We start from the raw sequence: 27,381 nt of genomic DNA, 5'->3' as shown, positions 1-27,381 counted from the left end.
TTGCCCCTACACAGCCGCCTCTCTGAACTGGCCTGACTACATGACTGACACGCAGTACACCAAGGCATCTGGCCAGTGTTAAGAAGAAAGCACCACTGGTGCTGGAGAAACACAGCAGCTTAAAATCCCAGCTGTACTCTTGCAGTCTATTCTGTTCTTGAGCTTCTCGTAGTGCCTTGGACACAGGTATCAGCTTACAGGACAGAGAGTTATGCTTTAGGATGAAGTTAAGAGTCCCAACCAATGCGTAGGTGTTTTTAGAAGGCATCTCTTTCACCTGGTAAGCCTGTAAGGTTTCCCAGGTGCTTCCAATCTCCACCACCACACCTGCAGATGCTGCTCAACAGCTCACAGGACTAAAACTACAAAAGGTTTCTCTTACACCAAACTAAAATGGGAATACTCCAACAGCTCCCTTTGCCAATGCAGCACCTGCTGACTGGTCATCTGTTGAACTTTACAGTTAATAATTCTTTCTCATGCTGATTTCTTTATGCCTGGGAGATTTCTCCTTACTTTTGTTGAGATCAGTTCATTAAGATACTGATTTCAAACTGTAATTATGTGTTGATGAGTGCTGCTTGTTGAACCAGCAGTAGCGCTGTTATGTTCTCAGCTGCAGGAGAGCCTACAGATGCTCCAGTCCCCAGAAGGAGGAGATTCCAAAGCACCTGGATAGAGGTGGGTGTATAAGGATGCTTGGGGGAAGTGTTTCAAGAGTCATAGTCACCTAGTAAGACTGTGTTATGTAGTGCAGGAAGTGCATAAGTTGAAAAGTGCTGTGCCTGTTAGAAAGCAACCTGATTTTACTCAAGTTGTCACCTAGGTTTTGTATGCCTTATAAATTTTAAATTAAAAATCAATTACAGAACAGCCCTTAATCTCCTCTTTGGAGTCGATTTATTTTTGGATGAGAACTCTGAAACCCGACTGACCTCCTCTGTGCTGAGCATGATGCAGGAAATAGTGATTTTTCTATCTCGCCACTCATGTGCCAGATTCAAATGTTTTACTGCATTATGAGGAAGAGTTTTAATAATCTAGACAGATTAAAGGAATAAAAGGATGCTCCACACAACTCAGAAACGGGGAGCTGATTTCTAGCAGATTTCAAATCCTGCATTATAACAGTGCGTAAGAGATGATTAACAAAGAAAAATATTACAGTTATCTACTCCCTTTGAGAGCCTAACTAATGAACCTCCAACAGCTGCTGTTGAAAAATCAGTAACACTATCACTATCAATTTCAAGACAAAGCGCAGCTGACAGATGTTTGAAGTGATAAATCAGGCTGTGCAAGGATTAAAATAACAAGTCCCAAATGGCCTTTAAAAGACAAAGGTGCTGCAGCAAACTATTTTCAGCCACTCTGGATACAGTCAAAAGTTAGATCGCTGATACAATTATCTCGCAAAACAGTAATGGCCAAAGTAATGCGTTATGAAAAGCCTAACAATGGCAATACTGGAGCCAAGTTTTTGAAAAGAACAGGTTTTATATTCATTTGTGCTTTTAATGGCAGGGCTGAGAACGCTGTGCTGCCATGAATATTACTTCTGGGAATGAGTTATGAAAAGCGTGTGCTGGGCTGAAGCATAAAATGTAACTGAATTGCATTCTTGTACATTTTAATTAATCCTATTTTAAAGCAAGAAGTTACATTTTAATGGGCAATGAACACTGTTATTTAAATAAGGCATACGATTTTTCTGTTGCTTCGCTGCAGGCTGGATTTCCTAACAAGCTGTCACTGAAGTGATGGAGATAATGAAGAGTCCATCACAGAATGGCTTGGGTTGGAAGGGACCCTAGAGATCATCCAGTTCTACCCCCTGTCATGGGCTGGTTTTCCCTTCCCCCCCACCCCCCAGCAGCTCAGGCTGCCTGGGGCCCATCCAACCTGGCTTCAAGAGACTTCAGGGATGGGGAACACAGCTCTGGGCAGCAGAGCAGGGCCTCACTGCCCTCTGAGTAAGGAATTTTCCTAACATCTCATCTAAATCTCCTGTTTTTAGTTTAAAGCCATTTCCCCCCGTCCTATCACTATCAGACCACGTACTAAGTTGGTCTCTTATAAGCTCCATCAAGGTACTGTGTGCTTGCTAACTCTGCTGCTTTCCATGGGAGACAACCATAGTGAGGGCAGAGCTCCAAAAATCAAAGTTTCTGAACTTGATTTCAGCATTCACTGTTGTGTGGCATTCATAGTTGTTGTGTGGCTCTTATCAGAGGGTGCTTAACTCTCAGACATGTTAGGGAAGAAATGTCCTGTTGAAGACTGCAAACCAGGTGCTCTCCTGGCTCTAGCTTCCCACAGCAGGATGGGGATGCCTGGATGCCAGGAGGCTCTAAGCCATGCTGGGTGGCAGATCCACTGCTGTCTTCAGGCTGTAGAGGTCTCTGGTTTGAGCTCCTGGCTGTGGGCATAGCCCCGGTATGTGAGAGATCATGGGGGTTCTGCAAATTAAATTAAAATCTTTTCCCTTTTGGAACCACTTAGCATGAGGTAGTGCACGAGGGCGCTTCCAGATGTTTTATTGCTGCCTACACACAGGCATGCATGCTGCTTTCCTAAATGAATTACTCTCCTAAAGATGAGAAAATCATGGACTGACGCTGCCTCTTTATTAAGTCTGAAGGTGAAATAATATTGCCCATTGGCCGTCAGCAGTCAGCCCTGCCTGCAGCCACTGTGCTCCACACAGTGGGATAGAAATACCAACTTGCATTATAAGGTCCTGTTTAAAGCCAGTGTTAACCCCTTTTAACTTAGTCAGCCGTCTTTTGTGTCCCTAAGAAAAGGAAATACAGAATTCCTTTCAGTCTGAAATTGTTTGTGCTTTGAAGACTTGGGGAACAGTTAGGGATTAGTTGGTCAAATCCTTTCTAAATGAGAACCTTCCTAAAACAGAGATGTTTTCCATGAGCTTTTTTCTTTAGCTATTGATCGATCTAACAACTCAACTTTCTGGATTAATTTTGAAAACGAAGAATTGCTCCCATTCAAGATCGCTGCAAGTGCACGAAAAGTTAATTGCAAAAGGAAATGGATGTTTTGAGACACTTAAAAAATGGTGTGGCCCAAATGTGAAAGCCAGGTTGCCATGTGATTTATTTTTTTTTTAATGGGGTTTAACTAGAAGTGGTTTTGTCATCTGCCCTGTGCCTGGAAGTAACCAATTCGTGCTCCCAAAACAGAGAACAGCTGAGGTTGATACCCAGTTTGAATGGAAGAATGCCTTGGTGTGTGTGTGGCTCATTGCTGCTGAGTGATTTACAGAGGGGCTGAATGTCCAGGATCTTTGTGCATGCACTGTCAGAGCACAAAAAGGATCTAAAAAAAAGGACAGCTTATATCAGATGTTACGTTTTACTACAACAGGCGCTAATACAAACTGCTGCATTTGCATATAAAAATGTAAGTTCAAGCCTATTTACTCCATGTATATCTATCTGTTTCAAACAGGAAGGGAATACATTGGTGCGTCTTTACAGCTTTCAATCTTTGTTTTACTGTAAATTACTGTGCATGTAACCCCAAACATTAATTTGGCCTCATCACAGGATGCAATTAGTATTGCAATTGTATTTCAATTAGCATAGGCAGAACAACATTTCCAGGTTGAATAAAAGAACAATGCTGGCAGGGTGCTTGCAGTTGGTGAAGCAAGTAGAAAAGGCAGATAAAACCCCCACTGGCAGAGTAGGGCTGGGGGAGATGGGATTCTAGCACAGTGTTTTCAAGGCACGTGCATCTAAAATGTATGGACTAGAAAATGCACAATCCTAGAAACAAGTCAGCAGGAAGCATTCTCTTCATATGCATACTAAGGGTGTTTTGAAGAAAGGCTATAAAAACGCATAACCTTAAAAAGTTTTCCCTGTTTTGCCATGAATAATGCAAATAAGAATGCATATTTCAGTGGATATCTGTGTTCTAAAAATCAATGTTTCTATATAGGCTGTTTCCCAAACCTTTGACTGCAGAACCTCAGCAGGCCTGAATATGAATTCAGTTTGGATACACATTCAGTGAGCAATCTTGGCTCTGTTGACTTTGGTTACTTCACTCAGCAGCATTTTTTTTTTCCTTCTCCAAAAAGTTTAGATGATGTCTGCGTTATCCATGATTCTGTGTTTAAAATTCTTGCCATTCTCTTCACTGATCCTGGTCTTGACCATCATAGTAACCAAGTGCCTCTTCTGTAAATCAGTGTTTAAATTTCCTTGGGGATTTTTCTTTTCCAGTTAATCGTAGTCTTGATCTCTTGGACAGATAATGAATTTGCTTCCAATTTGCTTTCCAGAATCCATAACTACAAACAAGCCTTACAGGTCACTGCTTAGTTCAATTCCTGCATAAAAGGGTTTAATATGAAATAAAGCCTTTCTCATTATATTCTGAATCCGTATGCAAAGCCTTACCAAAATTTATGAATGGGTTTGGGACTGAGATTATTCATGCTGCTTGTTAATGCTTGAAAACTGAACAAACCAGAGCTGGGAAGGACAGCTTCTTAGGGAGGATATGAAATGAGATCTGATGAGCACTAGGTACATCTGATGATGTGTAAGTAGTACAGAGGCATGTGTTACTACTTGTTTTTAATGCATCTTTTCATACAGATTATGGAGATGAAAGAAGGAAAGAAACCTAACTGTAACTGCTGCCTAGACCAAAGATGGTAATAAGCATAAGACAGCCAAAAAAGCAACTCTTGTAAATATTTTAAATAGCTTCTACTGCATACAAAAGGTGGTTCTACAGGGACTGCGAGTAATCCCCTGTATTAAAATTGAATGTGCTGCCTTAGTTGATCAATTACAAAGATTTTTTTGAAGTCTATAAATATGTATGTGCATGACTGAACCAGTAATAAAAACGTGACTTTACAAATCTTCGAGTCTCCATGATCAGGTCAGTAAACTGTGCTACATCAAATAATGTTATAAGTCTTGATCTCTATGAAGTGCTGGCTAGCAGTAATGAACCCTTTCAGGAACGGCTGCTTTGTCCTGTCTGCCTGCAGAGGGAAGGACAAAAGGGGTTTGGGATCAGAAATTTGTAAATACATCTGTTTTCCACATTCCTCTTGGTTGAGGTGGAGGCAGACAACCTCCCCGCTCCCATCTGAGGCATAGCAGCTCCTTGCTGCCTACCTGTCCCACAGCAAGGAGAGCAGGACTGTCTGTTTGCAGCGGTACCCAGGTTGCTGTCACTTGCATTCAGAGAACAAGTGCTCAAGTGCACTTTCGCTACACTGAGAATTTATATTTCCAAATAATGCTCTAGAAAGGAAAATCTTGGCAGATGGCCTTCCACTCAGCAAAGGGCGATACTCATAAGTGCAGATAAGGTGTTTGTGGCTTGTGTTTGACTGCTTACATCTTGGCTGAATTTCAGCCAAAATTCTGATATCAGAAAATGGATCGAAAAATCTGAACAATTTGGATGTGCTCTTTGTTGCTGACCAATGCTTGGAAGGGGATGTTTTTTTCCCTGAGGTGCCAAATAACATGCTTCAATTTGTTGCTTTATCTCTCCTCGTCCTTGTGCCACTACACGTGGCAAACCCAGTCTGGATGGGAGGCAGGAGGAGAGCTCACTGGTGTTCTCTCTAGATAGCACTGCAGCTTTCCTGGCTGTTCCCAAAAGGGTTCATCACTGCCAGCTGATACTTCACGGAGGTCAGGACTTGTAACATTATTTGATGTAGCAGTTTATTGACCTGAGCTGGGAGACTTGTACAGTCAAGTTTTTAATACTGTGTCACGGAGATTCCCTCACTGCACATTGCCAGGGAAAGGGTGTTCAGCCATATATACACAACACAGAGAAAGCGGGTCATTTGGGAGAATGTAGGTCCTTAAAGGCAAAGTTTGAAGTTCTACACTTAGAAATGTGTTTGTTTTCTCGTATGTTAAAGCCCAAATCCAACTGTACTGTACCTGGGTCATATCTGCAGTAAAGATCTTGCATTCTGCGAGGCTGCTTGAGGAAAATGTTCCCCCCAAGAAGCCAAGGCTGATACAGCCAGTGACAGGTTGTTGAGGAGCATCTCAAAAGCATGCTGGGTGCAGATCTGACTTCTCATGTCTTGTAGCCGCAGGACTCACGCAAATAACTGACACGTGGTCATTTCAAGAGCAAATTATAACACTGAGATATTCTGTTGCAGAAGGCCAAGAATGCCCTTGGTTTTAACTATTTGTATTCATATTATTTACATTATATGATAAATGACAGAACAAGAAATATGTGCGTTTCTTGCTACACACATGGCTTCGACTGAGCAGCTCTTATTTTTTGCTGTATGGCTGATATTGTAATTAAACCTTGGTCTACGCTTTGGGAATTTCTAAAAAGTCTTCTGAGCTGTGCTGCACAAAGTACTTCTTACAGAACCATCCCTTTTCTTGTTTCCTTCATGTTTACATTATTCATATAGCAGACAGAGGGAATCAAATTGCGCAGCCTACAAAAAGAGTGGAAAACAGAGCCTTGCTTGCTCCCAGTAGTAAAGAAATGTAGCGTTAAGACTTGAAACTCATTTCCAATTTTCTGTGTTTGTAGCACATTCTCTAAACAGTGCATTATCTCACACACCAGATGTGCAGCAGTATCTAGGTACAACAGGGTGCGATAAGTATGGAATTTCAGCCTTATTTCTTCTTTTATGCTTCAAGTCAAATCCTTACTCTGATTTTAATTTAGGTTTCTGTCTTGTTTTGGTGTGTTTTTTTTGGGGGGGGGTGGGAGAGCGATGGGGAATTTGGCATTCAACTACAGAAATGGAAAAAGAATAATCATCTGGGACTAAGAGCGTCTTGAGTTAAAAACACGAGAGAAATCCACATGCAAACCTCTAATTTTATTTAAATTGGTGTAAAACTAGAGGACAGAAACAACTTACGCTGATTAATTCCACGTAAGGGGAATTTGGCCCCAAGATAGCAGTCTCTTGGCTGACACAACAAACTGCTTTTGGAACTAAGATAAAGCAGAGGATCCCGAAAGTTACTTGAATTGCTGTCAAATGATACTCTGAAAATACTATTTGGCTATTAAGCAATTTGAACATAAACAACTCACTTATTTTTGTGTTACTTAGAGGTGCATTGATAACAAAAACAATTACTGCTCTCTCACAGCTGAGCAGTGGTAACCTCACAAAGCAACCAGACGGTGCTGTGAGAGCACGTTTCTCATGTGTAAGTAGTCACCCTGGCAAGCGAGGAAATAAAACTTAGCACCAGGCTGAATGTGAAAACTTAGATGCTGCATGCTAATTTTCTGGTATGTTAATAGCATTTGGGAGTTGGAAAGTGGGAGTTTCAGCTCAAGGGAAAAGAGAGACCCACAGTGGGGGAAAACCTGCTTTATTCTTCAAGGTGCATTTTGTCCTGCTGTTTCTCAAGGAGAGTTCCTTTATCTGCATGAAGTCATCGAGTGCTTTTTGAGTTCAAAGGAAACTTCTTGCTGGTTTCTGTGGGCTTTGACTGGGGCTGAGAGTCTGAACATCAGTGTGGTGCTGAGCGGCCCCGTAAAATGCGGAGGAGGCTTCTGTGAGTGTTGAAAAGGTTCAGTTCCTTGCAGGATCAAATGGCTGCACACCTTTAAAGAAGCTGAGTGTGCTAACCAGCACTTCAAGTCGTCCACAGATGAATGAGCTAATTTTTTTTTTTTTTGCCCTCGTATACTGTGTAGTCCAATTAAGTTGCTAAGCCAATCACATTGAAATGAATCAACCATATTGTTACATAATTCTTTTTAATAAACAGAGATATCATTATATGAAGTAGGTTCTGAGGGTGCCAGATGCTCCTGAACAGGGAGTCTAATTTATATCATTGATTTCAAGAAGCAGCCCATTCATGTGTGATAGCTGTTATCTCAGTTTAAAGTATCTCATACATAAATGAGAACACAGATGAGCTAAATACGGGCCTTATTTAATTCCCCATCACACAGAACTGATGTCCAAAACACCAAATAAATGGCTTTGCTGAGATTGCTCTTTTTAAGGCAATTAATAGGATTGCAACAGCAAAGAAAGGCAAAAATTACCCTCTCAGAATTTTTTGCACCCAATGTTTAGAACAAATACTCGACCTTCAGAGAGAACTGTTTTGCTAAAGAAAAGATATGCTGGAAGGTTACCTCTGCAATAGGAAGGGGATGAGCTGGGTTCGCTGCCTTGCTCCCCGCCTGCAGTGCTCCCAGAGCTGAGCACTCCGGGGATGAGCAAGGCTGCACTGGGCTTAGTGGCAGAGCAGGAAAGCAGAACAAGATGATGCGCTTTAGTTTTGATTAAGGCTTCAAGGGTACTATTAGAGGAGATGGGGAGTGGAGATGATCCCTTCAAATACTGTCAATGACGTAGGTTCCCTCTAACCAGGAATAACCTTCACCCCTCAAAGATGAACGCCGGCAGAACAACATTTGGAGGAAAGAAATGGTGCTTTTTGCTGCTCCTATGCCTACCATCAAAGTTTGTTCCCCTTTATTTTGGACCTCAACAAAACAGTCCTAGCTGTATATGTTTATTTGAGCAGGGATGATTGAGAGCTACCTCTCCGGAAAAAAGCTGAAGGAAAAACCCCTGTGGTTTCCATTTGGACATTGGATGGTTGATGTGTTTTGCTGTCACGTTCTATTTTTAAATGCATGACACTGCACAGGTGTTCAGATTCCAAATCCTTCGCTAAATCTGTCATCTCTCAGCAGCCTGTCACTACATCAGCTAACAAACTGAGGGAAGAATGAAGTTCCCGTATGGTAGAAAGCTTCACAGTGGTTAACTATAATTCCTTTCCATCAGTGTCACTATGCTTGATCAATTTTCAGGTGTTATAATTGCTTTGAGGTTGATTTATCTATCTAGAATGGCTCAACTTAATAATTTATCTAAAAGCCCTTAATATGTAGGACACTAACATGATTAAAAATGCAAATCATTTTTGCAGGAGCAAAAGTTGTTAGTCTGACTCAAAGCATCAGCTGGCAGTTTTACCTCTGAGCCTGCTATCCGTAAAACACCAGCTGATTTCAGAAAGACTTATTGAGAACCACAAATCACCTTTCTGTGTCTGCCTTAAGCAGATATTACATCTATACCTGTGGGTATAGTTACATGTAATACAGCTAAGAATGCAATAATCAGTGCTTTAGGCAAGCTGGTCATAAGTTTCTACTCCAAAAGGTATCTGACGCACACTAACGTTGTTCTTTTTTTTGTTGTTGAATCTTTGCTGATGAGGACTTTAGGGAGAAATGTCCCAGTTGAACTATACAGGAACAGAGAGGAAAAAAGGGAGGAATGAAGCAGTTCTTACAGGACTGGTGCTCCAGAGTCACAAGAGTGTTGTTTCTCCCTGGAACATCCTCCTCCTAAAGTAGCATATTTGCTGCTCAGAAGCATGTCTGCTTCTAACTGCATGCCTATCTGCTGCAGCAACATTGGAAGACCAAATTCAAGTCTCAAAAGTCTTAGGTCTCCCTAGAGAAACTTGCAGTGCGGTCATCGTGTCCTTCTAGCTCAACTGGAGAAAAGAAAGATGAGCAGCAACTATTTCTTCATAGCAGATTCTTTAAATTTTGGCTCAATGATCATTTAGTATCCACCACTAAGCAAGAACAGCGGTGCAAGTTTCGGATATACATTGAATATAGAGTGATATAGTGTAAGCAGCACAGTAGATTAATTTGATTCTTGTACATCTAAGTGCAAGTAATTCAAGTCTCCTGAAACGTTGATTCCATTCCCTACATAATCATTACTATCAGAAGAAAACAGAGACAGGGACCCCCTCAGCAATCTCAGCACATGCACAGTCTGTGGGGTTGGATGGGTGAGCTCATGCTGAGCAAGCTGGCTGATGTTCTTACAAGACTTTCTCTATCAAGTTTGAAAGGTTTTGGAGACTGAGAGAGGTCCCCCGATGCAGAGAAAAGCAGATGTAGTTACTGCTTTCAAAGAGGGCTAAGGGCAATATAGGGGATTACCAGCTGCTAAGACTCCATTCAGTCCCTGGAGAAATCAGGGAGCAAATCCTCTCTAAAGTCATATCTGGGTACATGAAGGGGAAGATGATGACTGGGAATAGCCAGTTAGACTTACCATGGATTTACTAAATTTGCCATGCTTGACTAAACTGACTGTCAAACATTTATCAGAAGATTTGATCTGAGGGTGCAGGGGAAGCAGAGGAATGCCCTCTGCTTTGAGTAGCAAGGGATGTCACAGCCTAGGTAAGTAGGCTGCCCCTAGGATGAGAGAATGTCTGTATTTGGGCTCAGAAATAGTGACCCATGGGTCTCACTTGTACTGGAGGTCAGTAACAAAATGGAGTTCCAGTCTTCTGTAACACTGAATACAGTATTCACAGAGGGATTCTCTAGGTTTCAGCTTTCCTGTTATTGTTACTGAAAAGTTTTGAGATAGTTTTTCATAAAGCATGATACAAACAAACAAACAAAAAAAAAGCAAAAAAGAAAAAAAAAAGTCAGAATTACTGAATAAGATAAACAGTGTTTTTTGCTTCAAATTTCTTTATAAAGTTACTCTCAAACTACACTGATTGTCGCTGTCAAAATTGAAGAATTTGAAGGAGGGACGTGTTGAAATTCTATAGTCATGAAAATTTAAGCCTGACAGGCACTGATGGATGCTCTTCACATTCATAGAGTCTGCATCCAGTGATGCAATAAAACTGGAAGGGTGGGCTTCCTTCAGCAGGTTAAGTAAGCATGGCCAGCAGAAGAGGTGCTGTCACCTCATCCTCCCACTCAGACTTCACTAGAGAAATGCCTGTGCCAGAGTGCTGGATACGGCCCATTAAAAAAACACATTTTTCTAGCAGCTTTATTTTCTAAACATGGTGACTCACAGTTGATTTTGTCATTTATAGGCTTAGTACGGCAGTATATAAATGAATTTACACATCCTCTGAAACAAATAACAATGCGGACTATGTGGTAGACTTCAAGGGTAGTTTCCATCTGCTAACTTCCAAGGACACTGCCTTGGACAAAGACCCTTGTGCACATGCACACACGTACACACATTTTGTGTTGCAGGATGAGATGTTTGTCCTTGCTCAGTAATAAAACTAGACACAGATTGTTTCATATTTAAGTTGTCTGGAAGGAAGTGCGGATCTTGAATATATGGCTAAGCCCAGTGCTCAAAAGCATTTTGAAGAAAACAAAGGTTTTAGGCTTTTCCATTTTTGGGAGGGGGGGGCTGATGGACTTCATAATCTCCCAGTACAGACATGACTAACGCCACATGAGAGAAGAATTTATCTTAAAAGCTAACTTTTGAGAACTGCATTTATATTTCACAAGGCTGAAAAAGGATTCATTGTGATCTACTGTCTTCATCTATCATCCCACACAGCAATGCAGCATTGCAGACCCCATCCCTTCCAGCACTGTGATGTGCTGCAGAGAGGACACAACCAATTGGTCCTTAGATTGGGATTACAATCAGACTGGAAGAATAGAGACGTGTGTGTGCTTCACTGACTCGCATCAATAAGCTGCACTACTTAATACTGCTGTAATACATATTTATAATGGTGTAATTTATAAAAAGAACAAAATTTAGGAAAAGCTGTAATGCATTAACTATGAAGTCTTTGCTGAGAGGAAAGAGGCTTTTAAAATACTAAAATACTCACATTGCAGACACTGCTTAAAATTGACAAAGCTCAGCCTAGGAAGGTTATTCTGTGTCTTATCCTCCAGGGTCAATAATTCTATACTTGGAGCCCTCTCCGAACTGATTTGTGTTTCCATACAGTCTATATTTCAGATAGGCATGCACCTTGATGTTCTAACAAAATTTATGAATTTCTCCCACACGTTTATTGTTATTTCTGACTACAGCAAGAAAAAAATAGCACCTTGTCTAGCTCCTAATAGAAAGTTTATCTATTAAAGATGATCACTTGTATGAGAAACAGATTGTGGTGCCAGGTAAGAGGGCTATTTGACAGATACATTTCTTTCAGGAATAGGAAATCTGAAGCATTATCAGGTGTATATCAACAAAACACCTGATGAATTTTTACAGCATCTTTCAGCAGAAGCTGTTTTTACATATTGACAGCTATGAGAATTGGTGCTGGTTGCAAAGAAATGTGTCCCTTAGGAGCTTGTGGCATATTTCTTTAACCAGAAATTAAGAGACTGAGCAAAATATTTAGGTATGCAATCTGTTGATGTGTAATTCCTGCTGTTACTTTTCAGCCACCACCTTATCTTCTCTGAGCACTGATGTGTGTTCAATCTTTTCCATGAAGCAGAAAGCACTCCTGAAGGGCCTGCAATGGAAGTAATGTTAGGGAGATTGGTAATGGTATCCTGGCTGAAAACGAGAACATTCTCTCTGAGCTCTAAGCTGATCAAAGTGACTGTACTCTTCCTACCTTTTGCTATTGTGCTGTTCACTCGCACACAGCGCTGTCACGTTGCTCACATCTTCAGAACAGACACACAGTGTACAGTGCCCCGTTCTTACAGGCTCACTGCTGATGTCCGCAGTAACACTGCCTAGACACAGTGTCCTGAGATGGATGAGAATATGGGGTAATGAAAGCATCACTGTTTGAAACAGGAAAAAAAGAACTCTATCAATAGATCAGGCAAGAAGACAGTGGGATAAAAGTACGAGTTATTTAATTTTACCATTTTCAGACTTTTTTTCATTCAAAAGAAAAGTTAGTAAAGAGAATTCAGAATATGTCTTCTTCCTGAATCTATCAGCCCATTTTCTTAGTTTACAGAATTGCCAGATGCTCTAACCACCCCTCACGCTCAGATGGCACCTTTTCAACACCAGCAAGCTGTGTTAACATAGAGTAGATCAGCACCACAGATATCTGCACATTAAGATGCTCTATGAATGCCACCAGGGAAGAAGGAAGGGAAAAAAAGACACAATTCACTTCAAACCCGCATGATTGGTAAACAAAAGATCAATAGGGGAAGTAAAAGTTGGTGTGACTCACAATCCTACCACTATAGTTCTTTGAGGAAAAGATCCCTAGGAACAGGCAAATAATGCAGCCTAAAGCAAAATACATCAGTAGTGATAGAAAAGAAAAGAGCTAAGCAGAACAGGCAGGAATTAAGATAACTTTGTGCAGAATGTTAGGAAAAACTTACTAAAAAATACAGTGCCGTCAGTTGTGAAGCTTCCTAGGGGCTGTCACAAGATCTTTTCAAACAAATGGAGGTAGAATACTGGGAAACGTACCACAGCAGCAATCCTGCATTGCAGGAAGATATGGGGTACCTTTTCCTGGCATCTGTCTGTCTTTTAAAGTAAATCACAGAATCACAGAATCACCCGGGTTGGAAGGGACCTCAAGGATCATGTAGTTCCAACCCCCCTGCCTGGCAGGGCCACCAAACATACACATTCAGATCAGGTTGCCCAGGACCCCGTCCAACCTGGCCTTGAACATGTCCAAGGACGGGGCATCCACAACCTCCCTGGGCAGCCCGTTCCAGGGCCTAACCACTCTCCTTGTAAAGAACTTCCCCCTAACATCCAACCTAAATCTTCCCTCCTTCAACTAAATGAGAAAAGATAAGGGAGAGCTTGAGGCAGCAAAAAAGTTTTTCAGAGGTCCATAATGGATGCTTAGGTCCTAAACCTGTCATTTTTAAAATCACCCTGTAAGAACAATGGCTCCTTATGTTTTAAGGACGAGAATTCTCTTCAGGTTATTTTGGATCATGCCTCACTGAGCAGCCCCCAATCCACATACTGGCTCTGACCAGGCTTTTTTTCCATCAAGGATCCAGTCCATGCTGTGGTTTTCACACACCTTAGACTGAGGTCAAAGAAGAGGAAAAAACTCTTACAATGACTCTGCTAGCGTGTCCTGGCACCACTGGTCCTTACCTGCTGCCATGTGTTAAGCTGAACAGCTTAGTGTAACAAGGCTGCTGGACTAGAGTGAAATTAAATATTCCTTGAAGCTAAAGGAGGGCTTCTAAGTTTCTAAAAGGCACGCTCCCTTCTTGGGGTGTCTCGTTAGGTATTACGTTTCCTTTTGTGCACTTCTGAATCCCATCTCAGGCACCATATGCAAACTGCAGGTGTTTAATTCAAAGCTGAGATGTAGATAATCTCTGTACTATCTTTACGTTACCTGGAATTTTCCAGAAATGTAGAAAAATGCCCTATCACTTAGTTATTCTCAAACTGAGAAAGTGAGCAAAAAAATCCTTTATTTGTCTAGGTTTTCTTGCCCCACTAAAATCGATTACTTCTTTTTCAGTTGAGTATTTTGAAGAGGAACCTGAACCAGATGAATTATGCAGCAGTCCACGTTTTCATCAAAGCTGAGGAAAGATTAAAATGTCTTGTAGCCTCTAAAATAACAACCAAAACTCTGAAGTGCAGCTAACCCACAAAGTCCAAAGCAGGTTTGCTCTGGCTTTTAGGCTCATTTCTCTTTTGAGTGTTATTTTAGGCCATTTCCTATGGAAATCAAACTTTCTATGATGCTTTTGCCTGTCAGCTATATGTCAGTCTCTCTCTAATAACTGTTCATCCACTCTGTGCACTTCAGCTGGATCCAAAAGACTTGTTGACCTCCACGATAATTAGATTTCTATTTAATAGCTGTAGTGGGTAAGACAAATCTGGACATAGTGCACATTCTTTGTAGAAAAGACTTATTAACACCTGCTCACAGACCAGTTTATGTCAACACTAACATCCTTCAGGGCATTTAGGGAGTATCAGTGGTATAGGACAAGCCTATAGGTTTGCACTTTCAGGACTACAGTTTTACTGTACAGTTCTACTGTACAGTTTGTAGTACAAAGCTAAATTTCCTTTACATCTGTCAGCTAATTGGCATCCATGAAAAGAAGTCTACTTGTTGGTTGGAACTGAACAACACAATCCAATCCATCAAAACCAAAGATACAAAAACTATTACAGAGATTTTGCCACATCAATCTTGTTAGTCCAGCAGAAAAAGAATTTGCTGTTCCTTGAAAGAATATTGTACACATCACCAGAAGGCAGATTCCTGCAGAATGGTATTCTTGGACACCATACATACAAACAAAGACAATCAGGGATTCAAACTGATGAAGGCTTTGGATTGTTCTTCTACCAGAGAGTTTGACTGCTCTCAGCAAGGTGTGAACTAGTGACCCCTAGTAGATCCTGGAAACATGGCTGTAATTACTTAGTTTCCTGTTTTCTGTACAAATAAAGTATGCTTTACTTAAAAATAACAAAAATTAAGTTTGTCTGGATAGTAGAAAGGAAGACAGTGTTCCTACTCAGTCCTCCTGCTGTGTTCTGGATGAGGTGGGCATCTCCAGGAGGAAATGAGAGCCCACTGGACTGTACAGTCTTGAAGGTATTTTCTAACCAAAATGATCCTATGATTTTAACATAGGAGACAGAAGTTTAAGTGTGATTCAAAACTAACTCAAAAATTGATGTTTCTAGGAATGGAAAACTATTTCCATGACTACTGTAAGCTATATAATGGTTCAGCAGCAAGGTCTTGCATGCAACTCCAGAGGTACCACAGCATCCATCTCAGCCCATCAAGTTTATCATCAGCCTTTTTCATGCTTCGGTCATAATACTGAGAGTAGCCAGAGGCAAAAAAATCCATCCATTTCTAAGAGAGCAACATGCAATTTAGTTAGTGATTGCTGTATATAACTGTTTCAATCATCTAAATTAAAGAGGACCAGGCTAACACACCAGATAACCCTTCAGTGGCTACAAAGGTAACATTATCTACTATGAATCTATCCGCAAAGCTGATTAGCATTTTGTTAGCATAATGAGTGGAAAGCAACAGAGGCTTTAACCATCTCCCTGAGACACTGTTTGCCTGAGAAACTGAAGAACTGGGTTTTGCTCCTCCCTTACTTCACATCATACCCCTCCCCAGATGTTCCCATCTCTAGCCAATTGAGTCAGATTCAGCAGCTCTTTTCAGCTGCTCTGCTACTTTCTCCTTTAAAAATAAACCAAAGGACAAAAAAAAAACAAACAAAGAACAAGATAGCTTTTTCTTGCATGCGACACTAACTTCCTGATATATGAGAAAACATGTCTGCATGACCCAGAACCAGGAGTTACACACTTTTTTTTCTCCTGTTTCTGTCTGTAGGATGCTTCCAACATATTGATACATACTGATCTGTTCTCTCAGCAAGATACAGTAGCAGTGGTTTCTGCCTTGTGTGGTTAAGTTTGGTGGTGGTGGAGCAACACACTCAGTAGTTACAGCTACAGCTGGAGGCCTAAGGGACATCATTGGCCATAAGACTCTCTAAACCTTATGGGGAACAGCAATGCTGTCTTCCCCAGCACGCACAATGAAAAACAGATGCATTCAGTAGATGCTTGTAAGCAGAAAAGAAGCCAAGCAATCAGTTTTAGAGGAAAAAAGACACAGGTTTCCATATTTTTAGCATCCTGGGGTTGCTAAGCTTTGCAGTTCCCATTCTCTTTTCAAGAGATAAAAGCAGTGACGGCACCCACAGCTGCTCATGGAAACCAACAGGTCCTCACATGTATGCAATCAAAGACACAAACCAAGCCAGAGAGTTCAAACCTTCCTTCTCTGCTTGCTCCCCACTGAAGGGCCACTAGAAGCAACTCATATTTCCTCAGCTTCTCATGTGGAAGAACAGCAGCAGAACAGCAGCGTCACTGCTGTCACTGCAGAGCTTTGTGCCTATCCTTTGCCCTCTGCAGTAACTGCTCAGGTTGTCTTCCTCTCTCGTATTCATCTCCACAGCTAAGTCCTGCTGCTTCTTTTCTCCAGGAAATCCTCCAAAACAGCCAGCTCTTTTGCCACCAAATCCATAAAAAGCCCTAAAATCTAGGCAACAATAACACAAATACAGCAGTATTTCTAGGCACTGTTTGATTTTCTTAGATACAGGCTACAAAAAGATGACATTAAGGTTCAGTATGCACTGGTGATTCGTGGTTTTGGAAATACCTGGTCTTCACCAAAAAAAAACAAAAAACAAAAAACAAACAAACAAACAAAAAACAGGTATTGAAAAGAAATCCTCAAATAATTGCTACCAACTTAAGCTACAAACACGCTACATCTGGAAAAGCACGATCAGAGCACTCTAAATAACCTTACTTCTGCATTATAATGAAATAAAAACCACCATTGGTCCCAATTCACTTGCTTTTAGAGACATTAGATCTTCAGTTTTATTTTTACTTCTCCCTCTTCTTACCTTTTCACTACCCTGCTCTTATTAACTTGTATTACTATCAGCCGTTCGGAAACAAAGAGAAAGCCCCCAAAATTACAGCTCTTAAAGCTCTTTAAAAATGACTACAACTTAGAGTAGAGATAAGTTATCCAAATTCTGTATTTACAGTAAGCACTGCCATGCAAGAGAGCACTGTGACAGCACTGAAACCCCTACTACACAGACAAAACCTCCTTCTCTTAACTATGGACCCATCTTTACAGCTTTTTATTTCCTCTTTCAGTACTTACTTGTTCCCTTGCCCTTCCACTTTCTGAAGTATGAACCACGATGCAACAGTGAATGAACTTGAAGAGTATCAGAGAAAACCTGTGTGAGAAATACGAAACTATGGAAAAGGGTTTCTAATAGGGTGAAATGTATCTTTCATGGATTTACTCAGCACAAGCGATGCTCTGCTGGAAACAGAACACAACATATTTCAGGTTTGAAGTAAAGGCTGTTTTGGTGAAAGGTCCAAAAGAGGATGGTTGGAAATCAAGGTCAGGATGGATGCACAGCAGCCATGTAAATGGGAACTTTTCTTGTGGTCTAGTGAATAATTCAAGGCCAACATTTTTGCTTTGTAACAGGGTATATCAAAGCAGTGAGTTAGAAACAGGCAGGCAAAAGTCAGAACTAGAGACAGTAACAGAGCAAATGCACTGCCCTGTGAAGTACGCTCGCTTTCAGATAATCACTTATCACAGCAGTTCTGTGATAGAGGCAACAGACCCTTCCCTTCTCCTTGCTGCATTCGGTTTCACACACGGCTATCTGCCCTGAGCACCAGAACAGCTTGCTTGGTTTCTGCCAAAGCAGCAGCCCTTGCTTATGGAGCTCTGTATTTGGTTGTAAGCCACTGAACATCAAACAGCACAGACCCTTTCCTTATCACAACTATTTCCCTGAAGTGCCCAAGAATGACCACATCTCGTTCAGCACTTCTCAAGCTATCTTCAGCTCCAAACTTAGATTCTTCCACTTCACCCCTTATATTACTTCTAGTGCTTTGTTACAGAACAGAAATGCACCAAATGAAATGTGGGGCCGAATGGATTTCTTGACAAATTTCTCACTGAAATCAAGAGGGCTGGAATTTCATCTGTACGCTTCAAGATGATAGGAAGGGAGTGTTCACATTTATGAAATGGGGGTTGGATATTTATGTGGTGGCTATTTCTGATTGTCACTGCAAGGGCATGTAATACACAGCCAGTCTGCAAGGAAATGGGGGCAAAATTCAAGCAGCCAGGAGGAAGACACCTGTGTTCCTCACATCACAGACGTATTTTAGGTGGACATGCACATTTATCTCAATTTCAAGCTATTTCTGATTATGAAACATTCTACAGCACAGTATGAATGTTGTACTTAAGCTGTTGAGAGCTTTTAACTGCTAAATATTCTGTAAAATGTTCGGCGTTATTGAGAAACAAAATGATTTTCATCATACGTAAAAATGTCATCCGTTTAAAAGTCCAAAACAAAGCGTCATTGAATTTCACATAAATGTGATGCTGTACTTCATTCCAAGGTGGAGAAAAATCTTAAAATAATCTACTTTGTTGTTGTTGTTTTAGTACATATACAAGCACAGTGTCTGTAAAATAGCCACCTTCCTAGGTTTATAACATGGTGACAGCTTTGCCCACCAATAGATGGAAGAGGGCACTTGCTAGGACTGCTGACATACCTTCAGCTGTAGGTGCTGGAACACGCTGCCGGAACCCTTTGTTAATTTGAGGTTGCAGGAATAAATAATTAGTGGGGGTGTCTGATTACCCCACAGCAGCACAGGTCCTGATGTATCTGTCGCTGCACCTCGCCATGACGGCTATCTGGAGATGCAGCAGACTGCATGTCGAACCTGCATGCAGCCTCTCTTGTGTCCACCCCCACAAACACCGTTCTCTCTTTCCTAAAGGGAGAAGTCTCGTACATCTTCAAGACCCCAAACGTGATATTTTAGCTGTGAAAATTAATAAGGCAGGAAGAAAACACCGAACACTAACAGCCTATTCTTAACAAGAACTCTTCAAAATGAAAATTACTGATACCTCAGTCTTTTCAATCTCCAGTTTCTAAAGCTCCTTCATTTATACAGAGATAATTAATAGAGCATTGAGCAATTAGGGACAAATGAAAAGTTTGATGACAATTAATGATGAAGTACCTGCTGGTGACAACACAAGATAACAATTTTTGATCTTCTCATCCATAATGCATACACTGACTGAGCACTGCAAATTACTGTTGTGCTCTATACAGCCAGCACAAGGTAAACCTGACTTAAACTGAATGCATTTGTACACTTCGCACCTCCAATTGACACAACAGCATGCATCCCCACTACTTAATGTACCCCAGTATGCAAAGTATTTAAAAGAAATACACATATATGTGTTACATATGTGTTCATATGCATATTGGCACACCGCCTATTAGCTTAAAAGTAACCCAGGAAAGTGTTACAAAAATGTACCCATCCTCTGTTAAGAGTACCAAATGTCAACTTCTGATTGAATGATATTGGTTATTGTGCGTATGCAGTCACCTAACTTGTGTGTTCAGAATTGCAGGGAGATTATCTGCCATCACCTATAGCATGTCCTCAGATCTGAGCTGTGTTTAGAAAGTAGATACGTAGACAACACGCTTTTGTGCTTGAAAGCCAAGCAAATGTGAAGTTCAATTAGAAAAAAATAAAGTACTTATAGATTCATACTTAGGGTATGGGCACCAAAATATTTTGCACTGTAGCATCTCTGTTTGCATTTAAAGAACGTGATTGTGAATCAGTGAACATTTGATGGTAGCAGTTCTAGGTTACTGTAGTGCTGCTGTATTACAACATGGAAAGCCACGTTTGTTTTCTCCATAGGCTTTAATATGAGGCTTCTTGCATTGTGTTAATATTAAGCACATTCTTGGGTTAAAAGCCAGTGTCAGGGATGAGCATCACCAATGCCTGCCTGCTGCGAGGGCTGAACAGCCCCCTGGAGCCACCAGCACCCCGTGTGCAGTGCAGGGAACAAAGAACACAGCAAGACCCGTGTTCTGTGCATCACACTCACACCAGTGTTTGCCCTCAGTTTATAAGGAGCTGCAGCTTCAACCAGATGCTAATTTATAAGGAGCTGTAGCTTTAACCAGAGGTTGCCCAGATGTTCTGGTAACAGCGTGCTGGAATGTATTCACACCAATTCAAGAGATGACCATTAAAAAGCAGACCTAAAACACCTCGCAAAGCAAAACGAGAATGACATTTTATATTCACAGCTAACCCACACGGGCAATAAAACTAACTGGCTCCGAAACTTCGCGGCTAAAGAAGGCAGGGAAGGAAGGCTCCTGGGAGCTGAGTGCCACATCCACCCGGAGCTGTGCCACGTCTTGTCGAGACAGCAACTTCTGCACCGCGCTCAGCCTTCACTTCCAGAGCGCCGCGACTTCGTAACGCCGTGCCACAACACCAACCTCTGTCGCTACGAGTTTTAATGAATCCCTTTGATAGGCGTTTAATAAACGTGTGGTGTGGGAGAGAGAACCGTTATCGAGCCCCCCTCAGCCCGCCGTTCGCTGCTTCATCCCGCCGCGCCGGCACAGCGCGATGCCAAGCCGCGTAGGACCGGACAGCGGCTCTCCTAAAAAAGAATCCACTCGCTCACGCCCTAAGGTTGGAATCCGGCTCTCTAGGAGAGCGTTTAATCCCTTCAAGGTTTGTTACACACAGCCGCAAACTTTCAGATGAGGGGAAAAAGAGGCACAAGTTGTGCAGCGCGAGCCTGAGGTAATGACGGGCGCCTGAAATAATTAACTTCGGAACGACGCTGCACCTTCTGAAAATGAAGATCGCGAACTCTCGCAAATACGATACTGCTGTTCGTAACATAAGGCAGGAGAATTAACACAGCGTTCCGCCGCTTTCGCGGCTCTGAGCAGCGCCTTCTCCCCCTTCTCGCTCCCAAAGCCGCCGCCGCCCGCCCCGCATCCCACACGACGCGATTTAGGCTAAAATCCACCGAGCCCCGCCGGCGCGCACCGACACACGGCCCCAGCTCCGGGCACCGCCGCTCCCACCCCGCCGGGCGATGCCGCCCGACCCTCAGAGTTGCTCTCGGGGCTCGGGGCACTTACGATCCGGAGGACGCCCTGGAGCAAGACGAGCGGCAGCGGCTGCAGGTGCACCATGCTGGCTGCCGTCTACGAGGCGAATCCCTTCGCGCCGGCCTCGCGCATCTCCGCTCCGGGGAGAGGGGGAGGGGGGGGGCAGGACGGAGCGCGGGGACGCGCTGTCCCCTCACAGGGCGCGGACGGGCGGCGGAGAGCACCCAGCACTGCCCCGCCGCTCCGCGCCGCGCCGCTCGGCTCCGCGGGCGGCCATGGCGGGCGGGCGGACGAGGACGGGGGGGGGAGACAGAGGAGGCGGGAAGGAGGCGGCCGCACCGCCGACTCCGAGCTGCGGGGACCCCTCAGAACCGGGGCGGGGTGGGACCGGGCTTTGAGGTGGACCTTCCCGGCAAGTTTAAAGCCGAGGCGCAGCGGCCGCCCCCTCCATCCCTCCGAGCTGCCGGGGCGGTCCGTGCCCCCCCGCAGCCCGCCCTGACCTCGCACCCCGTGCTCGTTCTGAAAGGCGTGAGAAGCGTCCCGCCCCACTGCCTGGCGCTTCTGTGCTTTCCTCGCGTGGGTCTGAACCCCCAGCCGCACTGGAGGTGGGAGGTTTCAGTTTTCAAACCCTGCCCGTTATTCACAGTTTAGTTTCCTAATTCTCGCGGCTCTGTCGCGTCTTGTCACCACACCCGTGTTCAGGTTACACTTTGACCAGCCCTGCGTCTTCAGCTTTTAAAACACCCGGCGGTGATAAGAGCTTTGGAAGCGCCTGGGAGAAGCCGTGAGTTTAACGCACGACAGCGGTGATTCCTGGGGGTTGCGTCCCACTGGCTCCGTCCTTAGACCTGCTGCTGGATGTCTGACAGAACGTGTCATGGGATGCGAACGAGCCACAAATTGCATTAATATCATCACAGAATCATAGAATCATGAAGGTTGGAAAAGACCTCTCCCATCCCCAAGTCCAACCCCAGCCCACCCCACCACGCACACTGACACAGCCCTCAGTGCCACATCTCCACAGCTCCTGAACCCCTACAGGGACGGTGACTCCACCACCTTCCTGGGCAGCCTCTGCCACTGCATCGCTGCTCATTCTGAGATGATTTTTTTTTTTAACCTAATTCCTCCATTTAAGTTGAGAAAATACACTGAAGCATGGCAAAAGGAGCTTATATCTAAACTGTACAGCTCTAAAATGGAAACTAAATCTAAACGGAACTACTCTAAGGTGGGTTAATATACACCAGACTCGGGAGATTCAGAGAAATACCCAAACCAGAGGCACTCACTGAATCAATGAAGGCTGCTCCGAAAGTAGTGCCTCCTATTTTATGATGTTAGCCCATGATCTCACAGGCAGATGTTGGGGGTACAGCAGTAGAAGTTGAACCTTCCCACCAATATTCTGTGATATTTTGTTGTTGCTGTGCCACACATGGGCAGCAGGGGGGCAGACAGAATGGCAGACAGAATGACATGGAAGGGTGTATGGAGCAAAGGTGTGTCACTGAACTCTTCCATGTGGAAAAAATGGCACCCATTGACATTCAGTTAATGACTGCTGAACGTTTATGGAGACCAAACAGTGGACGTGAGTACAATGTGGGGTGGTTGGTGTGTTTCAGCAGTGACAACTGTGGCAGTGGGTCACCTCCCCTGGGGCAGATTGTTTCGAGCTTGGCATGCAGGCTCCTGCTCATCACTGGCAAAAATGCATAGCTGACGGTGGTGACTATGGTGCAAAGTAGTGTTTTGCAGCTGAATTTGCTCTATCAAATAGTGCTACTGTGCTCTTTGTGTCTGGAGTAGTTTCCATTGAATTAAACAGGAGGCATTACTTTTGGAGGTAGCTGTGCACTATAATATAACACAGTTAATTTTTTTAACACTATCAAAAAGTTCTTTTTAAACCTTGACTTTTAGCGACCTTTTTTAATATAGAATAATCAACATAAGCCACATAAGTTAGGACTTAAATATCAGAATGTAAGCCCCCAACTCTCTTCCTACCAGGGCAAAAGAAACGGCGATCCCTACAGCACACGTGTGAGTGGAAGGATCTCTGGCTGCACGCTCGGCTGTCCCTGCGTCCTGTGCCCGGCCTCGGCTCCCTGCAGCCCATGCAAACTCCTCGGGCGCTCTCTGCTGCTCGCAGTGCCTCACTGCCCGCAGAGCCGCTGTGAGGGCTTCGTTTCCTCGTGACGAATCGCATTATGCAGCGGGGTGAAGAGTATTATGCAATTAGACTTATGAAGACTGAAGTCGGATGAAGTATTTAGATAGATTTTTTTTTTTTTAAATGAAAAGCTGGGCTCTATAAATTCAAGGAAAGCTGAATTTCTGTAATTGGCTTTTAATGGAACAATAGCGTTTAAACTAAAGTACTGTAGTTCTATCCTATTAAGTACAAACAGACTCAATTTCAATGACACTGACTTTGTCACACAAGCTATCAGAAGCTGGGCCTAAATCATACTTTTTCCAGATTAACCAGCTGCAAATGTTTGTAAAGCTCTTTGAAGATGAGAAGTACCATGCACTTTAAGTGATAAGAAGTATTGTTATTTGTACTACTTCCCAGAAAAGTCACAGCAGTGTTGGTTAAGAACGGGATGTAAGGCTGAGCTCTGCATTCCCTGCATGGCTTTGGCTTCAAACATCATTGGAATGGGGAAGTGAAAATTTTCTGGTCTAATTTTAAGCACAGTAACAAATAGTTGCTTAATCTCAGGAAATAATATTTGCAGGAATTAATCCTGCTGTTCCATAAATGAATTGATGATACGGCTGCCAAAAGTGAAGTGAGAGCTAGGTCCTGCTTTGTTTTGAGACAGTGAAAAATACCTGTTTAACACATGTTCTGTAGTGCTCATGCACAAAGTCAATAGTGATGTTTGTTCTTTGTCAAGTTGTTTATAAACACAAACAAGTTCAGCCTGTAGTTAACACTGAACTCATCTGTCATTTGACCCTAATTCAATTCTCATGTGCTCCACACTGATTTAAACCATTGGCTTTGACCACTGCTCTTGGCTCTCTGTAAGTGTGAACAGATTCCACGTAAAATAAAAAAATAAAAACTCCTTGAATCAGGATGAGTATCTAAATTTAGATGCTAGCAGTCTTGCGGGACATTATTAATGTTTATTCTGTCTCTGTTGGAAATGCATTCAGTGATACATGGTGTTATCCTATTTTCAGTTTCAAGAATACGTCACGTACTTGACTGTAGTGCATCTCCTTTGCTTTGCTGTAAGCAATAACTTCAACCTTCCATTAGAATTCTTCTTGTGGTCCCTGATGTGTGTGACTGGGTACGCTGTGTGATTCTGTCTTCTTTCTTTCTTCTGTTTCAGTTGTTCCAATAACGTTACCCAGATCCTCCACGCTGCTGACAGCCTATGAGCTCTGTGTCACCAACATGTTTCAGCAGTATGCTCTTAAGTTTTAACTACTAATTAACTTATTGAATAGTAGTGGTCCCAGGATCAATCCTTGATGAACTTTTTTATTTCATTCCAGATCTGTAATACCACCTGTTAAATCATACCTTACGCTCTACTTAACTTTTTCCTGATCACTTTCTACAGCATATCCAATTTTTTCCCCACGGGACATCCAATCCCATTTTGACTGAGGTCTTGATAGATGACTCTATTTCACGTGTCTAAAAAATTATTAATGTCATCAATGATTGGTAATGAAATGATCATCCTACTTGACAAACTTCCATTTTTTGAGGGGGAAGAAAAACATAGAAAATAAGACAAGGAGGAATGGTTTTATACTAAGGCAGGGGAGGTTTAGGTTAGATATTAGGAGGAAGTTTTTCACACAGATATGAAGCACTGGAACAGGTTGCCCAAGGAGGCTGTGGATGCCCCAGCCCTGGAGGCATTCAAGGCCAGGCTGCATGTGGCTCTGGGCAGCCTGGTCTGCTGGTTGGCGACCTGCACATAGCAGGCCTTGAAACGAGATGGTCAGTGTGGTCCTTTTCAACTCAGGCCATTCTATGATTCTTTGAAAAACCACTCAGTCCAACACATTTATTCCATTTTCTATTTACCTATGTTTTCAAGCCTTTTGTTTTTTTTTTTCTATTTCCAGTGGCTGTGCACATTTCTAAAACTCATGTTTGCTGATACCGTATTTCTTGTCCTTAGGGAGAAGAACTGAATTTGTTCTTCTACATATACACCATTCCTGACAGTATGGATCTATTACAGATCTTTTCTACCTGACTTGCAGTTTTCCATGCTGGTTATTTTATGTTGGTTCCCTGAGACCACTTCTGTGTCTACACCTGTCTGAACACATCAACTGTTGGACCCCAGTTTTGCCATGGTTTTTAAAACTTCCATTTTCACTTTTTTTCCCTATCCTTTGTATTATCCACATTTGCCTAATATCCGGAATCTTCATTTATATTGAAAACTGAAGCAAAGACTCATTTTAGAGTACATCTCTGCTGTCTTCAGTTCTTTTTTCATCCTAAAGAAATAGTGCATTGCATTTTTCTTTCCATATACTCTTTTATGAGGCTGAAAAATGCTGGCTACTTTTCCATTTGAATTTTTATGATTCTCACTTTATTACACTTCCTGACCTCTAATAAACATATTAGCTTTCATTATCAATCCTTTTTGTCATTTTTGTAGCCTGTGCTTATCTTTTATATTTTATCTGGCTAGGCCCAGCACTCCTGACACTGTGACATTAAGAACCTTAGTTGCCAGCCTATTTTTATGTTTCGATCCATTGAATTTGGTCAGTATAAAGTTCTTTTAAAAAATCATTGTAAGCTCTTTAAATGTTGTAGCTATGCTGTAAGAAAATCAGGCTGTGTAATTTTTTTTTTTTTTTTTGTATGCAGTGTGTACATAGTGACTCTCATACAGTTTAATAGAATCATAGAATGGCCTGGGTTGAAAAGGACCACAATATTCATCCAGTTCCAACCCCCTGTTATGTGTAGGGTGGCCAACCAGCAGATCAGGCTGCCCAGAGCCACATCCAGCCTGGCCTTGAATGCCTCCAGGGATGGGGCATCCACAACTTCCTTGGGCAACCTGTTCCAGTGCCTCACCACCCTCTGTGTGAAAAACTTCCTCCTAATATCTAACCTAAACCTCTCCTGTCTCAGTTTAAAACCATTCCCCCTTTTGCTTTCACTATCCACCCTCGTAAAAAAAAAAAAAAAAAAGCTGTTCCCTCTCCTGTGTATATGCTCCTTTCAAATATTGGATGAGGTTTCTCAGGGCCTTCTCTTCTCCAAGTTAAACAAGCCCAGTTCCCTCATCCTTTCTTCATAGGAGAGGTGCTCCAGCCCTCTGAACATCTTAGTTTCTAAATCTTAATCTCACCACTTTTTCTTTATGGCTGCAATAACAGCAGCATTTCCTCTTTCTTTTCTATCCATCCATTTCCCTCCTGATTTTTCTTCATTTGTGCTTCCCTCATTCATCTGAGGTGCTCAGCTGTCTTTACGTAGAGCTGTAAGCTTTGCTTGAAACAGAGATTGCCTTTCCACTGGAATTTTGTATCCCATCAGTTAACTCTTTTTCTCAATGCAACTAGTGCACTGGGTCTCTCTGTCATGAGCAGTCTAAATAGAGAATAATAGTCTGCTCCTGCTATTTACTGCTGCTGCTCTAACTCAGTTAATGGATCCGTGCAGCAGTGCTGACAAGTTCTAGTTCAGCTGCTCAAGGAGTTTATTACACATTTAGATTTAAAGCTTGCTTTCAGAGGGCTCTAAGTGAGCTCAGTACAGAGCTGTCGTTCCTCTCTACATTCTAACACCACTTTTGATCTTGGAAACCATTTGAAAGAGTCACCAGTACCCACTGGCTCCTTTTGAATTCCTATAGTACATACATATTCAAAGAAGTTTAGAAATGAAGCAAGGAAAGTATCACACAGTTCAGCAGTGAGCACAGATCAGTGTGTAAATAATAAAATCACACCCAGGTCAAATTCTAT

General features: G+C 42.5%; 1 protein-coding gene and 1 long non-coding RNA gene across 2 annotated transcripts in view; one reads left to right on the top strand and one right to left on the bottom strand.

Annotated features, from left to right (window-relative positions):
• The window catches only part of NXPH2 (neurexophilin 2), a 32,779-nt gene extending 10,287 nt beyond the window's left edge, over window positions 1-22,492 (bottom strand). The window contains exons 1-3 of the mRNA XM_042877973.1: window positions 22,436-22,492; window positions 21,424-21,530; window positions 17,535-17,613 (exon numbers count right to left, since the gene is read on the bottom strand). Coding sequence (XP_042733907.1) covers window positions 17,535-17,613; window positions 21,424-21,530; window positions 22,436-22,492 — 243 coding nt within the window. The remainder of the gene's footprint in view (window positions 1-17,534; window positions 17,614-21,423; window positions 21,531-22,435) is intronic.
• On the top strand, window positions 1,411-1,758 carry LOC122183686. Its single transcript, XR_006180334.1, has 3 exons — window positions 1,411-1,432; window positions 1,525-1,604; window positions 1,729-1,758. It is a non-coding gene; the product is annotated as an uncharacterized LOC122183686 (long non-coding RNA).
• Window positions 22,493-27,381: the final 4,889 nt, after the last annotated feature.

The sequence above is a fragment of the Lagopus leucura genome, unplaced genomic scaffold, assembly GCF_019238085.1.
Source record: "Lagopus leucura isolate 7727_CA_CO unplaced genomic scaffold, USGS_WTPT01 Super-Scaffold_100019, whole genome shotgun sequence".
Classification (NCBI taxonomy): Eukaryota; Metazoa; Chordata; class Aves; order Galliformes; family Phasianidae; genus Lagopus; species Lagopus leucura.
This window is presented reverse-complemented; position numbering and strand designations above follow the sequence as displayed.